The sequence below is a fragment of the Labrus bergylta genome, chromosome 1 (genome assembly GCF_963930695.1).
Source record: "Labrus bergylta chromosome 1, fLabBer1.1, whole genome shotgun sequence".
Classification (NCBI taxonomy): Eukaryota; Metazoa; Chordata; class Actinopteri; order Labriformes; family Labridae; genus Labrus; species Labrus bergylta.
Window position 1 is genome coordinate 25,486,043 of NC_089195.1, and position 25,324 is coordinate 25,511,366.

The 25,324-nt window shown below is 39.1% G+C and overlaps 3 protein-coding genes across 3 annotated transcripts; 1 reads left to right on the forward strand and 2 right to left on the reverse strand.

Moving 5' to 3' along the window:
* Positions 1-370: 370 nt before the first annotated feature.
* On the reverse strand, positions 371-4,456 carry toporsa (topoisomerase I binding, arginine/serine-rich a). Its single transcript, XM_020648419.3, has 2 exons — positions 4,293-4,456; positions 371-3,462 (listed from the first exon to the last, which is right to left on the reverse strand). Exon 2 carries the CDS (start codon positions 3,457-3,459, stop codon positions 883-885), a length of 2,577 nt encoding a protein of 858 aa, XP_020504075.1. The 5' UTR covers positions 3,460-3,462; positions 4,293-4,456; the 3' UTR covers positions 371-882.
* Positions 4,457-5,558: 1,102 nt separating this feature from the next.
* Positions 5,559-8,194, reverse strand: ndufb6 (NADH:ubiquinone oxidoreductase subunit B). Its single transcript, XM_020648438.3, has 4 exons — positions 7,928-8,194; positions 6,269-6,361; positions 5,954-5,998; positions 5,559-5,695 (listed from the first exon to the last, which is right to left on the reverse strand). The coding sequence occupies exons 1-4, from the start codon at positions 8,105-8,107 to the stop codon at positions 5,630-5,632; spliced, it is 384 nt and encodes a 127-aa protein (XP_020504094.2). The 5' UTR covers positions 8,108-8,194; the 3' UTR covers positions 5,559-5,629.
* A 324-nt stretch (positions 8,195-8,518) lies between these two features.
* prelid1b (PRELI domain containing 1b) lies at positions 8,519-23,603 on the forward strand. The gene is made up of 6 exons (XM_020648444.3): positions 8,519-8,700; positions 11,540-11,746; positions 12,883-13,108; positions 15,009-15,122; positions 15,803-15,881; positions 21,411-23,603. Exons 2-6 carry the CDS (start codon positions 11,655-11,657, stop codon positions 21,509-21,511), a joined length of 612 nt encoding a protein of 203 aa, XP_020504100.1. The 5' UTR covers positions 8,519-8,700; positions 11,540-11,654; the 3' UTR covers positions 21,512-23,603.
* Positions 23,604-25,324: the final 1,721 nt, after the last annotated feature.

Below are 25,324 nucleotides of genomic sequence, written 5' to 3' on the forward strand. Positions count from 1 at the left end.
CAAGTTATATGATGTTTACCATTTAAAACATCAAAAAATTAAGATGATGTCAATCTCTGTAAAACTACAACAGAGGCCAATCAGTACTGCAATATATATATATATATTGGAAGGTGAAAAATGTATGCTTTGAACTTTTTCTCATACTGAAAGAAGAGGCTTTTACGTAATATAATGAAACTAAATATAATGAAAACCAATTCTCTAGCTATGTAAAAATGTTAGTTCACCACTGAAGATTTATTTAAACACTATCTCTCACATGATGGCAATAATTTAGTGTTGTACAAAAAACACCTCATAAGGTAGACCAATCATACCAGATCTGCTCCTACATGTAACAAATAGAAAAATATCATGACCAACATAGTGCAGAGCTGCTCAATACAATTTATTTTAAATAAAATAAAATACAAAGAGCCTGTTCTGAAATCCACACACCATCTTCTAATAAGTGCTACTCAGAGAGAAGCAGGTAAAAATGTTTTTGTTTCAAGAATACAGCTGACTTATAACATTTTGAAAATATCATTCAACATTATCCCTGAGAGCACCTGAGAAATAAAATACATCTGTTAAAGAAAGTGGCTTTCCAGAAAATAAATGGTTTTAACTGATAACACTATTTAATTCGCCCTTGTTCAATTTGGCACTTGGCGCATAAAATAAGATTACTGAAGGTGTAGTTAAAAGTCGAGAACCCAGGCCGCAATGGTCAAAAACAGACATGAACCCAATGATGGCACATTAGTTGAAGAAACAGATGCAGTGGCATTCAAAGGGATATGTGTTTACATACACTTAAGTATGGTGACCTTGAACATCATTCCCATTCAGCATCATTTCCCAGCACAAACAAAAGGAATCTGAACTTTCATTGAACTACGAATGTAAGTCCAGAGGGACGTGGTCTCCTGGGTTGTCTGTGGTATTGTCTATAGGGCTGTCCTTGATGGTGCATGGGGCGGGTTCTCCTGGGTTGTCTATGGGACTGTCCTTGATGGTGCAAGTGGCGGGAGCTTGGCCTCCTGGGTTTCCTACGGAGCTGTCCTTGATGGTGCATGGGTCGGGGTCTCCTGGGTTGTCTATGGGGCTGCTGTCCTTAATGGTGCAGGTGGCCTGAGTGGCACTGCAATTAGCAAAAGAGTCACTGTCACTGTCAATAGTGATGACGGTGGGTGAGTGTTTCTCTGTGCGTTCATTACTCTTGTGCCTTTTGCTCTTCTTCTTGTGTTTCTTCTTTTTCTTATGATGTCTCTTAGTTCGTTCGTGAGAGTTTTCCTCACCGACGAGCTCCACACTCAGGCTCCTGCTGGTTTTTCTCGACCTCTCTTTGGATTTATTAAGATGCTTTTCTTTGTTCTTTTTCTTTGTGGAAGTGGAAGTTTCGTCGTCAGCATTGGAGTTGGAACGAGGGCTGGATGGTTCCTCCAAATGTCTGGTTTTGTATTTCCTCTTCCCGCCAGGCTTGTCGTCGTGGCGTGAGCTCTTTTTTGCATATGGGGAGCGACTGCTGGAATAAGACCGAGATTGAGAACGCCTCCTGTCACGTCTTCGCGAGTCCCTGTTGCGGCTCCTGGAGCGAGAGTGTGAGTGTCGATCTGAGTGCTTGTTACTACTGTAATAGTAGGAGTGCCTCTCTGTGTAATGCACTCCCTTATCCTTTCTCTCTTTGCTGTAGTGTCTGTCTGACTGATAGATTTGATCAGTGTCCCTCCTTTTATAGTGACTGTCACATTTTGAGTAGGAGTCTCTGCCACTCGAGTAAGAATAACCTCTGTTTTTGGATAGAGTAGCGACACTGCTGTGGGAATTCGCTGGGCTCCTGCTGGACTGTCTGCGCTCTCTACTTCTTGACCTCCTCCTCCTCCTGTGGTCTCTGTCCTTAGACCAGTGGCTCTCCCTAGATTTGTCATTACTATCAAATCTTTTATCCTTCTCTTTTCTGCTTGACTTTCTAGATGTCTTGTGTAGGCTAGATGTTAAAGAGCTATAGCTTTCTTTTGAGTCCTCCTGATAATCTGTTTCTACATTTCCTGACTGTCCACGACCACTTCTCTGTGAGGCTATAGGACTGAGACTGGAGAAACGGATGTGTTGAGGCAGAAGAGGCACTTCTTTGGTATCTTCACTAGCCGACTCGTCAGAGTCAGAAGACAGCTTCACCAGTTCAGGAGTTCTTTCTGCTGTTGGTTTCACAAAACTTACAATGACACAGTCGTCACTGTCAGAAGACAAACAATCTTCTTTGTTAACTTCACTCTGTATCAAATCTGTTTGAATATGAGGAATCCTTTGTTGCGGAGAAGCTCCAAACACACGTGTCTCCTCCTCTAAACTGCTGTCTGACTCTGAGTCTACAACGGACAGACACTCTGCCCTGCTCTGCTCTGCTGTCGTAGAATATGAAGGCCCAGGTGTCTCATCATCCCACACAGACTGGCTCAAAGTCGATGCAGAGTCATCTGGGGGGTCCAACTCCACAGAGAACTCCTCATCCTCTGAGATGGCTATTACAGAAGAGTTAGAGCTGCTGTCTTCATTCGAGGATGGGGCTGGGCAGTCGTAGGCAGCGTGTTGGTCATAGGCCTCCATATTGAAGGGAGATTTTGCAAAGCTGATGAACTCGTGCAGAAAGTGCTCTGTGCGGGCCTGAAGGAATGGCCTGAGCTCTTCCTGAATAGCTCCATCCTCCATGTCATAACGTGTAATCCGGGACATAATGATGTGTTGAACTATGTTGACCAAAGAGCCATGGGCTCCATAAAGCACAATGAGTTCTCTTTTCAGAAAGGGCACAAGTCTGTGTAGACAGGCAGAATTTCTTCTGAAGAACTCAGCTGAAGTGTCTCTGCAGCGTCCCCCATCCCGTACACTTCGAACCCTCACCCCTTGACGGTAGAGTTCCCTCCTGAAGTTTATCATTTCCTGCTCCCTGACACTGTTCACCACCCTGCCTTCATTTGCTGCTTGCCTCTTAGCTGCCAACCTCATCATCATGCGCCTAATATAACGATCTTGCCGCTGTTGGGGAGGGTTTGTTGAGGCTTCAAACATCACCCCATTATCGGGAGGTGGCGATGTCCTTCCCCGCATCTGTCGATTTACTCCCGTAAGAGTTGTGCGGTATCTAAAACGCACTCCCCCAAAAGTTCCAAAAGAGCCATTTTCCAGCGGCTGCAGATCGTATTTTTTAAAGTCTTGCTCCGATTTTATGCTGTGATAAATTGAATTAAAGGGCTGTTTGCATAGCGGGCATTCGGCTTTGTTCTTGGACCACTCGTGAATACAGCGGAAACAGAACTTGTGCAGGCAGAGGTTCAGGTAAGAGATGTTGTGAAAAACGTCCAAGCAGATGGGACACTTGGAGTCTGGTGAAACATCTGCAGACATGGCTCCGGAGGTTTTCCTTCTGCCGCTCTTCTGGCGCTGTTGCAGGGCCACCTTAATCGCTGACATTATCTGTCAGAATAGAAAAAAAACACAAGTTTAAAACATCAAATTTACCATAATGGAAATGTATGACAGCCTTGTGGCGTTCTATTGACTTGGAGTACGTTTCTCTCAGTATAAAACTACAAATCCTCACACAGGATTATTACCTGCTGCTGCTGACATATGAATCCACAGCCATGTAAGACTTTTCAACTTTTCATCAGACAAAAAGTTACTTTTGCTACCACATAAAAGTATCTGGAGGTAACAAAAAAAAAACTTGCGGGAACACTGCTTGGAATAGAAAAGAAAAAGAGTCCTATATAAACCAGAAAGGAGCTAAAACATCTGAGTTTATGGAAAGTTTTAAAATGTGATGCTAAGACAGTCAATGACCCACTGACCTCAGTTACATCAGGTTCATTCGTGCTGTAAACATGGGGCTCTACCTTTATCAGCTAAAACACATTTCTCACCTGATAACAACGAATCAGAACAACCCAACTACCTTACATGTATACGTCGTCGTCCTTTACAGATTTTGACAGCACTGTTTTCATTTATTAGCTTTAGCAGGTCAGGCAAGAGCCAAACCGAGTGTCGAGCTTTAGTTATGTTTAACAGTGGAAAATATTAAAGCTTGTATTATCTAAACACACATAAATCCTTATATTGGCATTATACTGACACGTCCACTCAATGTGAAATCGACTGACACCACGTTTACGAACCACAGACAGAGGTAAGCCAAAATTAGCAAAGGTGCTAGTCAGGAAGCTAGGGCGTGAAGCTAACATACATATAGCTAAGCTAATCGGCTAGTTATGACGTTCGAGGAAAAGTTGTTCAGTATTTACCTCTGACTTCCTCAGGTACGCAGCAGGTTGGCAAACTAGTTATCTTCGTCCATGTAGTTAAAAAAAATAAAATAATGTTCTACATCATTTCATTCCAGAGCAACTGTTGACAAAATGAACAACCTAGCTCAGCAGCAGCTCCTTCCATAACCGAACAATTATTTTTAAATTCCATCGACTTCCGCCCTTCAGAATAAAAGCATCATAGCCACATTTTTGAAGATCCGGAATAAAATACGTTTTTTTTTTGTTTTTGTTTCTTCGTTTAAAAAAAAAAAAGTAATTACAAAAGTAGTGTCTCTAAATTGTAATTACATTTTAATCAATCTTCATTTGTATAGCATTGAGATGTGGCTGATAGCAAATGTTATCTCAAGACCTTTGCAAAAGAGCAGGTAAAAAAAAAAAAAATCCTTATTCTTTTTTTATATTTTCTGTTTAATATTCAATCATCAATCATGAGAACAGCTCTAAGCAACATTTAGCAAAGTAAAAGTGGCAAGGAAAAACTTCTTTTGAGAGGCCGAAACCTCGAGGAGAAGCTGACTCATAATGAACAGCCATCTGTGGAAACTGTGTTGGACTTGGTGGGATAGAGAGAGGGCCAGGAGGAGTGATTTGAGTGATACCAACTGGAATAAAACGTATTTAGTTTACTGTAACCTTAAAACACCACTCAGCCACTCCATCTTAAACTACCAGCAACCCCTGCAAATACGAAGCTCTATGCACCAAAACAATCTGACAACAGTCTCTCTGATGAACAGGTAACATTCAAATAGTGTCAGAACAATCTGTGAAATAACCCTGTGACACAAAACCCACTGTGAATTTAAATATGATTATTAATCAGCATTTTGTGGACACCATCATGTAAATATTATAATCCTCTTCATCTGACGTCAGTCTATGTTAGTAAAATCTATTTCCCTCGTAATTTAAATGAAAAAGAACGGTAACATAATCTACAGGGTTATTTAAGAATTACAGTTCTTAATCATGTTAACGTCATTTGATGCAGATCACAGAAGAAGTTGCACATTTGTCTTCTGAATTTCACACTCACATTTGAGAAATGCTAAATACTTTTATTTGTATGCCCCTTAAGCAATGATTGCACCCTGGAAATCAAGAGAATCATTTGTTGTTTGTGATACAGGACCAGAGTTGTTTTCTTTCATCTCAACCCATTCCAGTATCACGCTGTAAAATAAACAAGAAGTAGAATTACTTTTGTAAAAAAAAAAAAGAAGCTCAAAACAGATAGAACTTTAGAATATTTATTGGCATATACAGTTTTTACAACAGAAAGTCGAAATTATTGAAATATTTCTGGTTCAGTGATGACCATGGCTCTCAGGGAGCTCTGGAACAACTTCACCCGTCTCCAGAATGGTGTCACCCTAAACACAATAAAGGACAAACAAATTACAAACACTCTCTTCCACTGTGACATTCAAGGGAGCAGCTCTTCAAGACAACTGTCAGAGCATCTTAGGGAAGTGGACGTTTCTGTATGAAATAAGACTGATGGAGATTCTGTTCATGCTGTAGCTAGAATTGCAAGCTAATACGCAGCAGTATTATAGTCCTTTTAATTCTTGTAATAGAGGTACAACATGTAAAGGTACAAGATGTAAAAAGGGGGGGGTCATACTTACTGGGAACAGTCTGGGTTTCAATTCCACAATGCCATATGGCCTTTCCTGTGGGGGGCAATGACATGGTTATTTATTATGCCTTCTGAGCTATAAAAAGACACATGACAAAGTGTCCATCTACATGTGTATAAGTGATATCAGGTGTGCTGGTCTTGGCTGTAGCACCACAGATGTATTAACTCAGATGCACATAACATCTAAACACATTGTGATATCTATATCATGAAGTATTGCATTTATGTTAAACAGATTTGTACCACATGTAAAAAACTGTAAAAGGTATTTATCACATTTTTTCAATTTCTGTTCACTTACTGAAACGTGGTACTTCACAAAGTAATGAACAGCCCAGAAAGGTATCAACACCCGTGTTAATGTGAAAACTCCTCCTCTGTATGCTTTGTAGGTCTGTATGGAGACACGTTAAAGGAGGACAAATATGAATAGAAGACAAGTACACAATTAATCATAGTGTTCATTCTTACTGCTGCAAACCGATGATGCATACATCAACACATGTTGGAGCTTGTTCTTTCAATCAATGTAGGCAGTAAAATGTAAAAAGAGGGAATTCAATTAGTAAATAAGTGTTGGGTTTCTGAGCTAGATACACGCTAAATATGAAGACCCAATAAAACTCAGAGAGGTGTCTAGTAGGACTGTTACATTTTTAAAGAACCAACCTATGACCTTATATAAAATCATTGTTGTATTTTCTCATTGACTACCTCATGCTCTAAGTTTTATTGAATACAAAAAATACACCTTTATACTACAAATCATAAGAAGAAAGAGAAACATGCACAATGAAAACCTCTCAAACTCTAAAGTGGCAAACTAGCCATTTAAAATAGGTTTATTTTACTTGGAATGGCAGAAAATGTACAGATGTTAATAACAACATGAATGTTTCATTTGGCTCCTGCTCTTTGTTTCTATTTATTATGCACAAAGATACATTTGCATAATAAATAAACTGAGCATGGTGGATGTCATATATTGCACAGACTGTGAAGCTCTCTGAGCATCATGTGTGATCTTGGGAATTAATTTGAACAATCTTCACTGAATGATTAGTTTATTATCAATATAGCATCACAGTTATTTGTATATATAGACCTATATAGATATTAATACAATATAGGCCTAATGACATAATCACAATATTATGGATAGTATTGTAAAAAAAAAGAAAAGAAAAACAATTAGCGTAATTTATTATTTTTGAAGAATTAGATATGTATATATAGGTATAGATATATGGATTGTATAAATATATAAATTATAAAATAATATAATATAAATATAGTACATCAAATTGTAAAAATACATATGTATATAGATATATGGATTGTATAAATATATAAATTATAAAAAAAATCATAGTATATCAAGTTGTATATATGTAAGGAAAATCATAGAATTGTAAATATCAAATATAGCATCATAAATACAGTATAGCAAATTGTAGATAGATAGATTATATAGAGATTATAAGGAACACAGGAAGTTAATTTAATTTAATAAATATTAATTATTGAGCTGTGGAAAAGGGGTAGGATTAAATAAGTTTTCTACTTCTTCCTGCTCCTTTTCAGGCAAATCAATTGAATATATGTAAAGTGAAACAATTTGATAATTTTTTTTGTGTATTGTATTTTCGTGCTTTTCATTTTGTTTTGTATTTTTGATATGTTTGATTTCATTTGATATGTCTGAAATAAATGTAATCAATCCATGGTTAAGGTTATTCTTCAGTACGTCCTCACAGCTAAGTAAAATCAAAACAACAACATGGTTAGTTCGCTGTTTTCCCCACGTCACAGGCAAGTGAATATTTAGTGTGGAAATACGTATTTACACTCTATAACCCTTTCTTTTCTTTTTTTTTCATTTACTGATATTTATCGTATGCACTGACTGTCCACTGTATTCATCCCTTGGTTGTTTTGACAGCTTGAAATGAGCACTCACGTAAAGTCTCCACAGGCTCTTGGGCTCCAGAAAGCCAGCCCAGAACTTGGCGATGGGGCCGAGAGGTTTAGCTGGTAGCACGGGCTCCCTCGGGCTGAGCTCCTGGTCCTTCAGCCACTGCCTGCGGAGCTTTGTCAGCTGCTCGACGCGGAGCTTCTCGTCTGGTGTGTAGCCAGACATCTTCTAAAAGTGTGGATATTCAACCTCAGCGAGCCTACAATGACACCATGGAGGACACTTCCTTTCGCACTGCTGGAGAAGAAGAAAAAAAGAAGCGGAAACGGAAGACAGACTGAACTGTTCATCATATCTAAAGCGACGCCTACCGGACGGGAAGAACACGTTGTTTTCGGGGAGACGCACAAAGCACAACAACAACAACAACAACATTTAACTCTAAGAAACATATTTAACATCGAGGGGAATGGAGTATGAAATGGTTACTGAAGAAATCTACTAGGAATCAGGCAGACTAAAAGGGCTACGCGGAAATTATAAGCTATAAATGAAAGTTATCATGTTACACACTCCCGTGCAGTAGGTGGCGACACGCACCGGTCAAGTTGGTTTGAAGCAAAAGTAATAATAATAATAACGAAGAAGAAGAAAAAGCCGAAGATGACGGGCTCGCAGCAGCAAAAGAAGAAGAAGAAGAAGAAACTATCTTAATCGCTACCCTGTCGGTCTCAATGCTACTGACGGATGCAGTAAATTAAATACTCAGTTTCTAAACACACTGTGTGCATAACAAGCTTCATTACCAGTAACTTCAGGTAGGACTTGTCTTTCTTCCTTGTATTAATCTTCACTTAACATGAGCTCGACTCGGAACAACCTGAGTTGACATATAGTTATGCTAAGCTAGTTTTCTTACAGCCCTGAACATGACTAAACTGTGTGATATCTAAACATGTAGTTTAACTTAATCTCGCTATCAGAGGTACATCGTGACGGATGAACTGGTTGTTTAGGTTCTGCCTTTAGGTTCAAGTAAGCTTTCTAGGAAACTAACTCACTGATGACAGTGACTTTAATCCTTTGAGCCGGGAGTAAGACATAACTATGAGGTTATAACTCAGTGTAAAGCTGTAAGTCAAGGTCACATGTTTACACTACACTGCCTAGGTAATGTAATCAGTTACCACAAGTATCAGCAGGTGTTGAAATACCTAGTTAAGACTTTAATGTGCATGTATTATCTATGTGAAGACATGCTGTGGTCACATTTAGCTTTTCATTCAGGTTTATTATGAAGTAGTTTGTAGTGTAAATTACATTTAAATCAAGCGTAGGTAACAGTGGCGAGAGTGAGAACAACAAATGGTTATATCAAATCAACTTTATTTATGTAGCACTTTAAACACAACATTGATTGATCCAAAGTGCTGAACATTGCAGAAACAAAGCATTAAAAAAGTAACAGACAAGAGTAACAACAATTAAAAAAACAAAAACAGGTTACTGAACATTAAAAGCAATTGGGTAAAAAAATATGTTTTAAGGCGAGTTTTAAAAACACCAATAGTGGGGAGAGAGACGGATGTCTGGGGGCGTTCCATAGTTTTGGTCCTGCAATAGAAAAGGCCCGATCCCCATTGCACCTTGTCCTCGATTTAGGCAGTGACAGAAAGTTTTGTGCAGATGACCTAAGATCTGTCACCGATTTATATGGGGATAGGAGTTCTGAGAGGTAGGCGGGGGCAAGTCCATTTAATGCCTTAAACACAGTCAGAAGTGTTTTAAAATCAATCCTTAGCTTGACTGGCAGCCAGTGTAAGGAGGCAAGAACTGGGGTGATGTGAGCTTTCCTTTTTGACCGTGTTTGGACTCTGGCTGCTGATTTTTGTATGAGTTGAAGGCGGGATAGAGATGACTGAGTGATACCAAAATAAAGTGAATTACAGTAATCGATGCGAGTGGATATGAATGCGTGAATAACTTTCTCCAGGTCGGAATAACATAGGATCGGTCTTAATTTGGAGATGGATCGGAGCTGCATGAAGCTTAATTTTACAACCTGATTTATTTGTTTGTCAAATTTTAGTGCTGAATCAAATGTTATGCCAAGATTTTTTTACCTGAGATTTAACGGACTGGGACAATGGGGTGAGATGGGGTGAAATTGAGTCTGCCAAGTGCTGTGGACCAACCAAGATAACTTCAGTTTTTTCGTTGTTGAGCTGGAGGAGGTTTGTGGCCATCCAAGATTTTACGTCTTGAAGACAATTTGTGAGGTTTGTGAGTTTGTTGTAGTTGTTTGGTTCCAGGGGGAGGTAAATCTGTGTATCATCAGCGTAACAGTGGTAAGATATGTTGTATTTTTCAAAAAATTTGGCCTAGCGGGAGTAAGTAAATGGAGAAGAGGACTGGACCAAGTATGGAACCTTGGGGAACACCACAGGGAATGGGGGCAGAGGAGGATGAAAAGTTACCAATGGAAACACTGAAAGATCTGTTGGATAAGTAGGACGAAAACCAATTTAAGACAGTACCAGAGACCCCAACCCATTTGTTTAGTCTCTGGATGAGAACTGAATGGTCAACTGTGTCGAAAGCTGCTGTTAGATCTAACAGTAGGAGAACAGAGCATTTACCAGAGTCCACAGCTAAAAGCAAGTCATTTGTAATTCTGAGAAGTGCTGTTTCAGTGCTATATGTTTATATATCAGGGTGGTTTTGTTTTGATGTTTATGCAGCAGGGTTGGTGTATATGAATAATATTATCTGTGAAGATATGAGTCATTTTACTTTGTAAGAAGATATTTACATGAGAGGAATAACTGAGCTTTTTACTCAAAAAGACCTGTTTCACAAGGAATTTATATTATCAATCAATCAATCAAACTTTATTTATATAGCACCTTTCAGACAAATTAAATTGCAGTTCAAAGTGCTTCACAAGAGTGCAGAAAACTTATTGACAAAAAGTATTTTATAAAATCATTGAGAGACTGATGCACACCAATAAGAATTAAAAGAATATGTATAAAAAGAAAAGAAAATACGACACATAAAAGCAACAAGATATTCAAATAAATACATAAGAGGAAAATATGTAAAATTGTAGTAGGATAAAAAAGACAATACAGTAATGTTAAGATTTGAATTGATATAAAGCACTATATAAAAGCCAGACTGAATAAATGAGTTTTAAGACTGCGTTTAAAAAAATCTCGATATTCTGGGCTCCTCTCAGACCCTCAGGAAGGTCGTTCCACAGTCTCGGAGCGTAACAGCTGAAAGCAGCATCACCAAAGGTTTTTGTCCTGCTCTGTGGAACAACTAAGAGAGAGGAACTGGTGGATCTGAGGGACCGTACTGGTTCATAAACTAAAAGCATATCTGATAGGTAGTCTGGTGCAAGGCCATGTAATGCTTTATAGACCAATAAAATAATTTTAAAATCAACACGAAAACTAACAGGCAGCCAGTGTAAAGATTTTAAAACAGGTGTGATGTGTGCTCTCCTTCTATATTATATTGATCACATGTACATATTATCTCACAGAGTGAAACTTTATCCATCATTTTTTAAAGAGTATATTACATGTAACCTCTTATTTCCTCGTACTGATGAATGAGCTTTCTAAAAGTCTGCTTTATCATTTGCAGGACTGTGCCAGACTTTGGATGGAGTCAGTATCTAAGTTTTCACTGACTCATGTCATCACAGCAAGGAACCCCAGGGTTCGGGATTTATGCAGTGCTGTAGACAAGCGAGAGAAGAATGGTCAAGTATTTCTGTAATAACACAGACGTCAGGAGTACGTGGGACCTCGTTGTCTCTGCTTTTTGGCAGAGGTATCCAAACCCATTCAGGTATGATAATCTTTGCACTTTAGATTCTCAAACATTTAGTTGGTGTTGAAAGTAAATCCAGGGTTTAATAAATTGTATTAATCTGTTGTTTAGTGCTATCTTAAAAAGATTTCATAATCAACCTACACTCGACTGTGAACAGATGTGAGTGACAAGAACAAGGTGAAAACAAGACGACAATGTGAATCTTTAACACCGTACATGACCCAGGCAACCAACTTTATTTTAACTACAATATAAAGAGTTGACACATCAGATCAGTTTTAGTTCATTTTTATAATAATACTTTCAGCATATCAGTGGCTGTGTGTGCAATCTGATAGTTGATGTTGACATCTTAGAGATCAGAATCAGCTTTATTGGCCGAGGTATGCTTAAACACACAAGGAATTTTACTTCGGCAAACTGTGTTCTCTTTGTACAAAGATATAACACTAAATATCAAATATAAACACAAGAATAAACAAATAAGCAAAGACTAATATCTTCAAGGCTAAATAAGATAATACAGTGGTGAGTAATGCAAAAGATGCTGAAGTAAGAATGAGGTAGTCTTTACAGCATTTACATTAAAAAGTGTGAGTAGATGATAATTTAAATTAAATAATATACTTATACTTGTGATCTTTGCTCCATAGATTTTCACAAACATCACAGTGGTATTTGAACAAAAACTATGTACATGACTCAGAAATTACACAAAGTAATTTAACTGATGGAGTGAAACCGTTCAGGTTTGAAACAGTACTGAAATTATTTACAAACTGATATGAAACCAGGAAGTGAAAGGTTTGCTTAGACCTTTTCAATTCTTTATTGAAAACAACACATGAACACTTGGAGGACTTTGTTTTAGATGAAAGAAAATATCCTAACCTACACCAGTAACCCCGAATCCTTGTTGCTGACATGGTGTGTGTGTGTGTGTGTGTGTGTGTGTGTGTGTGTGTGTGTGTGTGTGTGTGTGTGTGTGTGTGTGTGTGTGTGTGTGTGTGTGTGTGTGTGTGTGTGTGTGTGTGTGTGTGTGTGTGTGTGTGTGTGTGTGTGTGTGTGTGTGTGTGTGTGTGTGTGTGTGTGTGTGTGTGTGTGTGTGTGTGTGTGTGTGTGTGTGTGTGTGTGTGTGTTGTATCGATCAGCACCCATGTTCTCACAGAGGATGTGGTCTACCGGGAGGTGACTGCAGACAACCGGCTCCTCTCCAGACGTCTCCTGATGAAGACCAATCGACTGCCTCGCTGGGCGGAGCATATCTTTCCCTCCGGCATATCTCGCTCCGTGTACATCATAGAGGACTCCATTGTGGACCCTGTCAACAGGAGCCTGACCACCTACACCTGGAACCTCAACCACACAACTCTCATGGTGAAGTGTCTTTAAGTTGTTGAAAAGTGCTAGAGTGGTGTGACTCTTGTGTACTGAGCCAACAGAACTGACTTACTTCACTCGCGTGACATGAGGCCACATATAAAACTTTGAGTGAGCTATACCTGAAGTTCACCACAATAGTCAACTGAAGCGTGCAGGCCGCAGTAATTCAAAACACAGGACACAGTCAGCAACAACCAGACACGAGGTGGCAGCAGCGGGTGCAACAGGTTCAGTGCTGACAGATGAGGTTATTAATTAGCCAGTGTTTCAGATGTGAACTAAATGAACGGTATGTGTTGCGCTCTCTGATTAATGTTGGGATGTTGTTCCATTCGCGTGAGGCTGAAACAGAAAAGGCTGACTGACTAAAAGCACACTTCCTTAGAGGAATAACGCAGTCGCCCCTCCTGAAGTGATGTGTATTTGTTCTTGAGTGTAACAGTTGATAACCAACTGTTGTTTGAAAAGTTATCTTTAAAGGCTTGCACTGTGTTGGATTGGAAATATATTTCTGCTGCCCCCAAGTGGTCAATGTAATTACTTGTTCTGGTTCTTGAGCTCTTGTTTTTATTGCTCTCCTGTGGTTTAATGTATTTCTTAATGGAAAATGAAGAAATCTGAATGTAAAGTGAACGTCAGTAAAATGGGAGAGAACTCTGTTCTTCTGACATGACTGTTCCATTACAGTCAGTTCACAAAATCAAGTAAACTCAGTTCTTGTTGATTTTGTGCTTCCTTGGTACTGCATGTTGTGTTGGCAGAGAGGAGGAGACTGGACTCCACTGCCATGACTGCACTGTGCGTGTGCACTCATATGTTCTATAGCTGCTAACTCGAGAAAGGAGGAGGACATATTCATTCAGCCAGTGTGATGTTCAAAGGATGAGAGCCTTTGAACACAGTTCACATGTAATAATCACTCCGGAGAGGAGGACCTTGTCATGACTTGTACATTATGTAGCTTTTAGGTCTGCTTCTTCACACTCTTAATTCTCCGACATGGAAATGTAGGGTGGAGTTATGTTTTTAATCTACTGTACATTTTAAACAACAGGAAACTTGGCGAATGAGCTGCTTGTGTTCACAGAAATTGATTTAGCAAGGTATCAACAAATATTTCCAGCTAGAGCATTTGAGGATACGGTGTATTAAATTTAGAAAAGTGAAGGTAACATTGAAGCTGCTGCCTCTTTTGACTTTTTGATCCATGGGGGAAAAATATACATAAAAAAGATAAATGCATTAATTATTATTATAAATTTACAATTAAGATTGTCTTAGGATGTTATCATGACCACATAAGTCCACATCAAATTGCAAAATTCCCAAATTTGCCCACCTCTAATTGACTGAACTTCTGAATATAATTCTAGCCAATTACAGAGGTTTCTGTTCCCCCTTGTGGACAAAGCCAGACAATTCATCTCTTTGCTGATGTTGTTCAGTATACGTGTAAGGAGTGTGTACAAAAAAGATCCCTATAAAGAGTCTGGATCTGAAGTGTGCAGTTGATCGCCTCAGCCTGTTGATTAATCGTCTGAAGCTAATCTTGCAGTAGGCTTGACAGGCATATAAAACGATGATCTAGAAATGATCTCTGTTCTACCTGATGGTCTTGTTTGCTTTTGTATGCCATAAATATGCATCAGTATTTTAGCCTGTTTCTTACCCGGCTCCCTCACAGACGCTTTAACCTCACAAATGAAGGGGACACTAAAATTCTATTTCGGCCAAAGCTCAAATAAAGTGGTTTATTTTAATGTGTCAGCTCTAAGCACGTGTTAGAACTCTACATAACAAGAGATTTATGTGGTTTGTTTATGTCTGTTCCTGATCAACCACAGCTTTGACCTCCATATTGACCCCGCTGTCACTTTGCTCTCTTTCATTTCAGTCTGTTGAAGAGCGTTGTGTTTTCCAAGACACAGTGGAGCAGCCGGCCACCACCCAGCTGAAACGTGAAGCGTGGATATCTTCGAGTGTTTATGGCTTCTCCAGACCTATTCAGGTGCTTTAACCCTCTTTAAACAGCTAAAGTCCATGTTTCAAACTACTCTAATGTCGTGTTTGTATCATTTATATCATTGTTTTCTCAATAAGTCAGATAAGAATTGATCCACAGTATAGAGGTGTAATAGTTAATTATTATTTAATTATTATTATATTACGTGTGTATTATTGTTTATGTGGGTGCTCTTGAGCTTTTATTGTGATTTTATTTCAGTTTTACACCCTGCCTTGGTTGTACAGCACTTTGGCCTGTTGTTTTTTTTAATGTGCTTTATAAAAAAAATGGACTTGACTTAGATTTATTTATAATTCCGTGTTAAACTCTTGCCTAAAGTGTATAAATGTTTTTCCTGCTTTAACATAAGTAGTCATATTTCTTTATCTTGTATGATAACATCCAAGATCCTATATTTCAGGCCTCGCTTTGATTTTGTTGGTCATAGTATAAGCAGCTGTGGCGTGGGAGTCTGTGTGCAAACGCCAAAATAAAGAAGTTAGAGATTTGGGGGGGGGGGGGGGGGGACAACCTAGAATTGTTATTATTAGATGTGTTGGAAGATGCCAGGCTTGCTTTAATATCCCCAGAGAATAGAGAGAGAGAGAGAGAGAGAGTGCTGTTTGCTCAGTTCAGGCGTCTCCTCTCCATGTAAAGCCATTTCCTGTTTTGTCTTTTCGCAGGAGTTCGGATTGGCTCGCCTCAAAAGCAACCAGGTGAAGTCCATGAAAGGGTTGGAATACGCACTCTCCAACTTACAGGGTACGTACACTTCCCCAGCAGGAGCCGGAGAAAAGTGCAGGAGAAGAAAAATGGAAACAACTGTTTGTTTTTAAAATGTTACCGAATGAGGAAATAGGAAACATTTATGAGACGGAAATCTGTCTGCCAACCAAGAACATCAACATGACAAACACAAAGCAGAAGTCTTTCCTTTCTGTGAATAGCATGTTTGCTGTAATCTGCAGAAACATATGAGCTTTGACAATGTTGAACATGTAACATAGACACACAGTTCATGGACGGGTGTGTATCTTTAGAGCTCCTGTAGCATACCTGTTGTGTGAGTTAGACTAAACAACAGATGGAGATCGACATTGAGGGACTGTATCTTTTGCTTTTGTTTTGTATTTTGGGCCGAACACAGCGCTGTATGTTGGAGTGTGTTTGGCTAACATACAGCTACAGCAGGCTGTGAGATTACGTTACTGAAGCTAAATTACTGATTGTAGACGCCAGCTGCAATAACAATATTTAAAAAAAATGCTGAATTATCTTCCTAGTTGTTCAGCAGATCTACATGGCTCCTACACACACTTTTTGAACCCTGGCTTCTTTTCACGGCACATGGATTTAGCAGCAGTACATTCATTTTACCCCAGGATGATTCATTTTCCATCCATCCATGCAGTCCGAGCTGTGTTGTGTTTTGCACTATATAGTGAGCACAATTAAAGTTTTGATTCTTATCCCTTTAACAAAAAAAAAATAGAAAATATTTGCAAAGTTGACTGGAGTGAGTTTTCTCAGTCAAGCTTCTCCTCTTTGCCAGAAAATGCTCTGTTAGATGTCTGTCCTAGATTTTCTTTGATGCACAAAAGTACTGAAGATGAAGATGGATGTGAAACCATGGCAACAATGGTGACAAACAGCTTGGTAGCTATACAGTATTTCCGCGCTGACCAAGGCAGTCCTTGTATTCAGTCATTAATAAAGAATTACAGAGCACCTCGTGTTTACAGGGAACCTCAAAGTTTCTATCCATTATGAGCCAAATAGAGCAACAGCAAATAGCCTGATACATTAAATATAAAACAAAGATCTCAAGCTACTCAGAGGCGTGATCCGTAAAATATGGGCATCCAGTGACAAATATTTCTAGAACATCAGCAAAAATGTGTCATCAATCTTACGTAGAGATCCTAGTTCTGTTCTTAAAATGTATGGATACATTGTTTGGTCCTTTAAACGTCACACAGTAATTAGGAGTACCATGACTTTCCAAAGCTTAAGTAGAGGACACATTTGAAAAAAAAAATGTTACCATTTCAGTAGCTGGAAGAAGTAAAGGTTGTGCTTTTTTGTTGTTGTTAAAAACGCCTTCAGTCGAGTTTGTCATGCAGGAATCCTCATTTCGTCTTCAGAATAAACCAAATCACTGCAACACAAATCACTGAAGTCTAAAAAGCCTGTTTAAACCCTCTGCGAGGTTGAAGTCTCTCCATAGGATCAAAGTAGCGATGACTTGTTTGGCACGGACGAGGTCTGTGTGTTGTGCTGATGCGGCGTCCTGTTGACCGCGGCGTTCTCCTATTGTTGTGATTCTGTCCCACTGCCCCTTTATCAATGCCACTGAAGGGATTGGCATCAGGCTGAGCGTTGTGGTGAGTATGTTAGCAGTGGGACATTAATGTGTCATCCCAGGGTGGTCACATAGTTCTCGATATGATGATCACTTAGTAGATGATGTAGTTAAGGTAGTGAGGTAGTGGCTATCACCCCTTCTGTGTTGTTGTGCGTGAAAGTAGACACTGCATTTGTCTTCAGAAAAAGGTTACTGAAACTCAAGCATTAGTATAAAAGTAGATGGTATTTAGTTAATAGTTTAGCTGACCCTTGTTTGAATTTTGTTTGAGAGAAAACTTGAATCCTAGTCATGACCTTTTCATTAGAGGATTATTAGTGCCAGCAGTATTTTTCTCAAATTCATGAAATGATTAACTTTTTCATAAGTGATGGCTAATATGCAGATTAACTAGCCCATATGCCGTTTTCACATTTGCACTCCTGAAATTATCGAGATCATTTCGTGAGGACTGCTCCAGATGTTCTCCTGACCTGGCTGTTCACATATATGTATGGTCCTCACAGCGGGAGACTATCCCTGTCAGACTGGGGTGGGGTCTCCTGGGGTAAGACCTGACGTTAAAAAAAAAAAACAACAACGTTGAAGTACAGGGCAAAGCAACAGAGTCCGCCATATAACGCTATAAAGAGAATATTTGCCTTTATATCAATGCTATGTGCAGTCCAATGGAATGACAACATCCACAAAGGAGTGGAGAACAACATGACGAACAGAAAGCTTAATGCAGCCGTGTAATTCCTTGCACGGAGATCGTAGTGGTCGCTTGCAGACGCTATGCATCAGTCACAGTATATAAACGTCACTCCCCCTCCCATTGGCTCGAGGTGAATTCTCCGGAGAATATCCCGCTGTGTTTACTCAAACTCGCAGCGGAAAGAATACTAGGCTGGCAGGAGAAACTCCGGGTGAAGTCTGAGTGAAACATTCGGCTGTTTGCATTCACACATACAGCTCCTCCTGTAAATATAAGGGTTTTTTCAGGAGTTTTCTGCAAGTGTGAAAGCTGTAATAGAGTCATATTACAACCAACCTGCAGTCAGGGAAATGGCTTGTTATTGTTTTTTTAAATTTAATAAAACACAACTTTTTATCTATTAACATTATAGCTGATTTTTTTTTTTAAAATCTTAACATGTTTCGGTATCTATTTCCACTTTTATTAAAAATGAAAGGTCACACTATGCTTTTACATTGGCTCAGACATTTTGTTCCACAGTTGAGGCATTGAAAAGAAAAATCCAGCACACCACTTTTACTCTACATCACCAATTTATTAGAAGAAATCACAACATTTCAGTCCCTCTGAACCTTTGTCATGTGTGTTCCACTTGACAAAGGTTCAGAGGGACCGAAACATGTTGTTTTTTTTGGGCCCAATGTGATGTCCTATGCACCTACTTCATGAGATAGTTGGATGTGTGAACACCTGCTTTAAAACACAGTTGAGACCTCCCTTGTTGAATTTAAAAATGCTGCCTCCTGCTTGGTTTTGCCATTGCACAGCAAAATAGTAATTGGTAGGTGATGTGGAAGGGTGTGTTTCCTTATTTGCTTTAAAATGTGAGAGCTCGTGGATACGAGTTGTAGTTGTTTCAACCATCATGTTTTACACTCTACAGTCTTTTCTGATGAGTTAAGGGACTCTGATAAACGTTAGGGGGGATGGTGTCGCGTGTGTGACAGATTTATGTGAAGCTCTGATGGTTTTCAAAGCACTTGTATCTGTGTACGTGTTCTGTCAGCTCATCAGCATGCTGATCTGAAGTTTGTGCTTTTAAAAAATGTCCGTCTTCATAGATCAAAGTAACCGTCAGACACAGCACTCATCTCATACAGTATTTACAACATTTAGCTCTGCAGCCATGACAGTTAATTACTGCTACCATCAACTCCTGGGGAAGGCCTCGAGTCAAGGCTGATGCAAAACCATGAAATAAGTTCACAGAAGTTTTCAGAGAAGCTGGTACTCTGGATCACAGTTGTTTATTTGAAGTTACTGTGATGTATCCAAAATTTGACAGAATCCAAATCAGAACACTTGACACGTCATCCTTTGAATTAGGAGCTCAACTTAGTCTCAAACTCACAGGATACAAACTTCAACTCGTGTTCATCCCACAGGCAAAATGTTTTGCTCTTCTTTCACAGATGAATGAGTTTAAGATTGGAATGTTTTGACTTTGTCTTTGACATATTTATGTGAAACGTAACTTGGTTTCTTTCTTTTAACAAACTAGGGAAGCTCTGACTCTTCGGTGGGATTTGTCTTAAAATGAGAAAACACTGAACTAAATCAGATATAAAGTTAATTCTGCTGCCTGCGCTGAACTTCTCTGCCTTTTAGATTGAAGTTAGGGCTTACGTCATCTCACAACAAACATAAATGTTGGGGGGGGGGGGCATAATTGCACAATTAACACAGTTTTAAGTAGATGACATTTGAAAGTTTATACACAGTAAAAACAACTGTGAATGAATCTAACACACGTGGTGGCTTTTGACTCCTCTACCTGCCATTACTATCAGTATGCAGACATGAAGAGGTTTGTGAATCAAGGTGTCGCCTCTGCCCTCTTTCCGTCTCTCTCAAAGTTTAGGGAAGCTGTGTTGTGATTTCTGGTTGTTGTTTTCACGTGAGGTACTTCAGGTTTGCAGGTTCACAGTCAGGTCAGACACAAGTAGACTGTGAATCCATTGTGAGGCAGTTCATAACAGTGATCAAAGATGGGTGTGCTTACCACAAGACCCTCTCATAAAACATGTGCTCTTTTGTAAAAAAAAACAAAAGCATCAAAAGTGGTTTAAAGTTTTTTCTCCTTTTGTGTAACACTTTCCACATGAACCCTTTTCTACTTGAATGCTGTCAGAGTAAAGCACAGGCAGCGAGCGGCAGAACAAGGTGAAATACTCAGACTTAAAGTGAAACTTTGCAGATTTTCAACCTGGGCTCTGTCTGTCTCAGTTAGCTTTTTATTGAAGAAAGCCTGCAGATGTCCTCTGTGTCTGTGGACGTAGTTTGGTGTAGCTTCAAACACAGTTTGTCCTGCACCATTGTCCTCATTTGTTGTCGTTGGTTAAGCTATTAAAGCTTCTTACATTTATTGTCTCCACTTTTTGCCTGCATTGTAAACTTAATGCAAAAATTGCCTATGACATCCCAACATATGAGTGAAGAGGGTTTGATGGGAGAGGATACGTTTTATGATTCAAGCCAAAGTACACAGTCAAAGAATCATCATGAATTTTGGTACATGAGGGTCCACTTCCTGGCTCCATGAGAAAGAAGACTCATCTGTCTTTATATAACACACATTGACAAAATGAATAATGAATGGATTACCGTTAGCTTCAAAACAATCAATCAATCAAGCTTTATTTTTCTAGAGCACCTCTCATACAAATCAAAGGCAATTCAAAGTGCTTTACAGTGACTGAGATGGGTTTAAGACATTATAAGAATATCTCACATTATTTCCTTTCCGTAAGTAAGAATATTTTTCAAAATCCTTAGAAACTATAAATGAGCCAAATTAACAATTTGTGATGGTCAACGTCGATCTAAAAAAAAAATCCCCCCTGCACCACCAGGGCAAACTATATAAGAATAGCTGTCCATATGCAACCACGGTTATATACTGTCTCCAAGAAGTTCCAGCTCGTCGGTGCAGAATTTCAAAAACGTGATGAAACTGGTTGTAATATAAGATAACAGATTTCCAGCTCACAGTGTAGATTAATGAAGCCCACAGACAACATCTTTGTTGTTTGATTTCATGTCACAGACTCGACGCTGTCTCAGCACAATGCTGCTTCCTCTTGTGTTACTACTTACTCCTTGTTAGAAAGTAACATTTTTTGATCATCATGGTTGTCGTCTTTGTTGTAATCTTTCTTTTTTTCTTGGTCACTCTGTGGGCTCACAGGAGAGGCGCCTCAGCGGCCACTCAGGGACTCAGTGAAGGACGCGGCAAAGAGCCTGGCTTCAGCTGCTGCAGCCCCACAGAAACCCCAGCAGTACATCTGACTGGACTGAGAATGAAAGACTGCAGGTGACATGAACTCAACAAAATGCCTTTCTGATCATATCAATCAGTTGGACTTGGCTGAAGTTTTTCTGGGATCACGCTGATTGCTGTTTATGCTCTTATCAACTTTGTTTGTTTTTTCTTCTATTTTTTTTTTTCCTGATTGACTTTCTTTTGTTCTCTGCTGGAAGTCTTTAATCTTTTTCACCTCTTCTCAGATTTCTGTCTTCTCTTTGAGCTCTCATGAAGTCTCAGGTCCTTTTGTCTCTGTATGAGTTTTATTGTTTTGAGGAAACGTTCAGAATTTGACCAGCAGCATCCTTTAATGCTGGAATTATGTCAGGTGTTAGTGCATATATTTTGCATATTGCAATATTTAACTCATCTTTCTACTGTCTTAAAGTAAACTGATTATCTTGTAAAATTATATAATTCTTGAAAAGTGCAAAAACTTTCTCTGACATTACTCAGCATTATGAAGTAACTATATAATAAGGCCTTGCATGTTGATCCAGATAAAAGGCCACATCATGACCATCGTTGAGCTGTGACTGTTGGTGAACTTTCAAGTTAAGCAACATTATGCAAGAACAGACATTTTTACGATTTTTAGCTCCTAAAGTTTAGTCTGCAGCAGGTAAAAGCCAGTCTGAGATTCACTCTCGTCCGCCGTCTCACTGGTCCGTTCTCTATATCAAAGTCCTCTTCCATCTTTCCTATTACAGTCATGTTGTCCTTGTTAGTCTTCAAAGCTCTGTGCCAGACAGCCTCGCTGCTGTGATGCTTTTTGTACCAATTGCATGCACCATACCCGCTGAGCCAAAGTCGCAGAGTGGAAGCATAGGCGTTTGAATTAGGGCCTGACCGATATGGGATTTTTGGGGTCAATACGGATATCGATATTGGAAAGATAAAAAAAATCAGATACTGATATATCGGCTGATATCTTTTTTAGATCTATGTTCGAGCTGTAGAGATAAATCTAGATTTACACATTTATTGCGTTGATCCCTTTAAAATGCAGTTATCAAACACTTGTTCACAGCTTGACACTCTGGAAAGTAGTAGATAATACTTTTCCCTTTACTGGTGAAAGAGAACTGCTAGTGTAATACAATGAAACTAAAATGAAACACTTTTTGATCAGTGAATAAATCTAGTGATATCTGCGATAAATCTAGTCGATACCGAAAGTCACTGGATATGTTAATATCGGCCAATATTATCGGCTGGCCGATTAATCGGTCAGGCTCTAGTTTGAATAATGGAGGAGCATTTCATATTTAAAGCTGGATTTTTTTTTTAATGTCAGAACAGTTGCATAATGTTGCTTCAAGCAGCACTGGACATAGGTTAGAATGAAATGGTTTCATGTGCACGCATGGATTTAAACAGTGAACTTTATTGAATACTGCCCTTTTCATCACGATGTCTTTCTTGGTTGACATTTTCTGTGTTGGAGACTGTACTAAAATGTGTTGCCAGTGTCGACACACAGTCTGCTCTGTAATAATGCGCACAAAGATAGAAACTGTAACATAAATGCTGTCATTTACAGCACAGCCTGTAGTGACATGTTGATGATCTCAACAAACCAAAGTGACTTATATCAAAATAAGTCAAAATGAAGTTTTGTTTTCACATCCGTGCTCTGACTGTGATGAGTAATAGTAAGACGCTTGCTATGGTGCATTAGTGAAAAACAGTTCACCCTGCCTGCTGATATGAAGCTGAAGCTGTGATAAAGATGACATCAAAATGAACATGTCACTGATTGCATTCCTTCTGAACATTATGTCTGGACTAGTTTTCTGAATGACTTGAATAATAGTTCTAGAATATTTAATATCATGTTGGTTTTTTTTTAATAATGATTTACTATTACACACTTTTAGTACTCATTATATGTATATTTATTTTAATAAGGTAATAGTAGCATGTTTAAAAAAAAAATGATTGGACTTCTCATGAAATAGTTGAACATGTTTTGTAACTTAAAAACATTTTCAACTCAGGCTTTGAGTTCAAGTCCATTTTGTTGTTGTGTGTGTTGAAATGGAGCTTTAATAAAAGATAAATTAATTTGTTAAATGCTGCCCTTTTTCTGCATTTCGTCAGTAAATGTTTCTCTGCTGCATCATGGACAAAGGATGACCTCTGACATTTAAAAGCGATAATCCTACACTACAGATCAGTTTCAGCTCTGCACACGTCAAACAGGAAGCCCTGTGACATCTGAACACATTCATCCGCATGTTCCTGCCGCGTTGTGCTCTAAATGTTGTCACTGTGCTCTGGAGCGTTCACGTGCACACAGTGTTTCTCAACAGGCAATGAAGGGACTCCATCAACTTTATGTATAAAACCTTTTTTTAATTATATTACAATGAGAGAATACACAATACCTTCAAGTGTTTGCTCAAATATAGCCAGCACCAGGTACTCGTGTCGCACACTCACACGCACAAAACAAAGAAATAAAAGGAACTTATATAACATCTTCTGAATGCATATTACACGTCCGCTAAAAAGGAACATATTCACAGGTCTCTGGCACAGAACTCTCCCTACTCTGCACAGTATGTCAGCCCAGACAAAGACCCCCCCCCCCCTCCCCCACCATCCGCCTCTCAAACACTAAATCCTGGCCAGCTTCACCCTCCTCTGCAGCCTCTAGATTCAAAGGATAACAATGTGACACCCATATCTGACGTTAGAGTGTCAAATGATACAAAAGAAAAACACAAAACAAGGAGGGGAAAAAAAAAAAAACATATAGGCTGGGGCTGTGGAAAGCGGGTTGCTGACCTAAAGCCTACAAAATGTTAAAGCTATTCATCTGGAATCACATAAAGGACCTAATCATTCAGCATGGAAGGTTTAAAAGTGACTACATATTTGGCAGGAATAAAATTTCATGGAAGTCCTCGTGTAGATTTTTATAAGCATCGTTACCCAGCAGGCAGAAGATGATGTCGTTGAGTTTCATCTGTGTGCTCAGACTTGATCCAGAGGGGCCCTCAGTCGCTGCTGCACCCTGATATTTAACCCGTCACCCACCCTTTCCTTCTCCATCTCTGCCTGCTGACTTTCCCCAAACACCACACCATGCTTTTGTGCTCTTTTAAAAACCAACACATTGGAGTAAATCTCTGTGCAACAGCAACATGAAAGCACATATCAGACCTTGTCTGTGCTTGCTCTGAAGTCAACCCCCCCCCCCCTCCGTTTAATCTGAGCCCCGTCTCTCTGATGACTCTTAAATGACGCTTTGATCTTAGTTCAATGAAGAGCTCGTTCAGCTTTTTTGACATGTTTACCTTTCTTCTTTTTTTTTTTTTGTTGCAAAGATGGAGTAGGCGGTAACATCTTCAGCTGCCTCCCTCTTGTATAAATACAAACCACAACAGTCCTCACTAATTGGTACAATCTCTGCTTCTTTTTGAAAAAAAAAATAACTTTGTCCAAGGCACATCATTAAAAGTATTTCCATAAACACCATCCTGCCAGCATTCAAACTACATGTTTCCACATCCAGCTCCTCATAAGTCACTCTTTCTGTGTGCTATGTATGTTTTTCAATGATGCCACTGAAACATTATAATCTCATATCTGGCCCTCAGCTCGTCTCATTCACTCAGTCTCTTCTCTGCTGGGAGGTTCTGTGCAAGAGAATCACTCTATGCCAACAATGTGATTTACCCAAGTTGTTCATTTGACCAACTCATTGAGAAAGGACTTTTCTTTTTTGTTGTTGCTACAAACAGTCATGTACAAATCTTCTTGACATGAATGTAAACTCAAGGACAAAA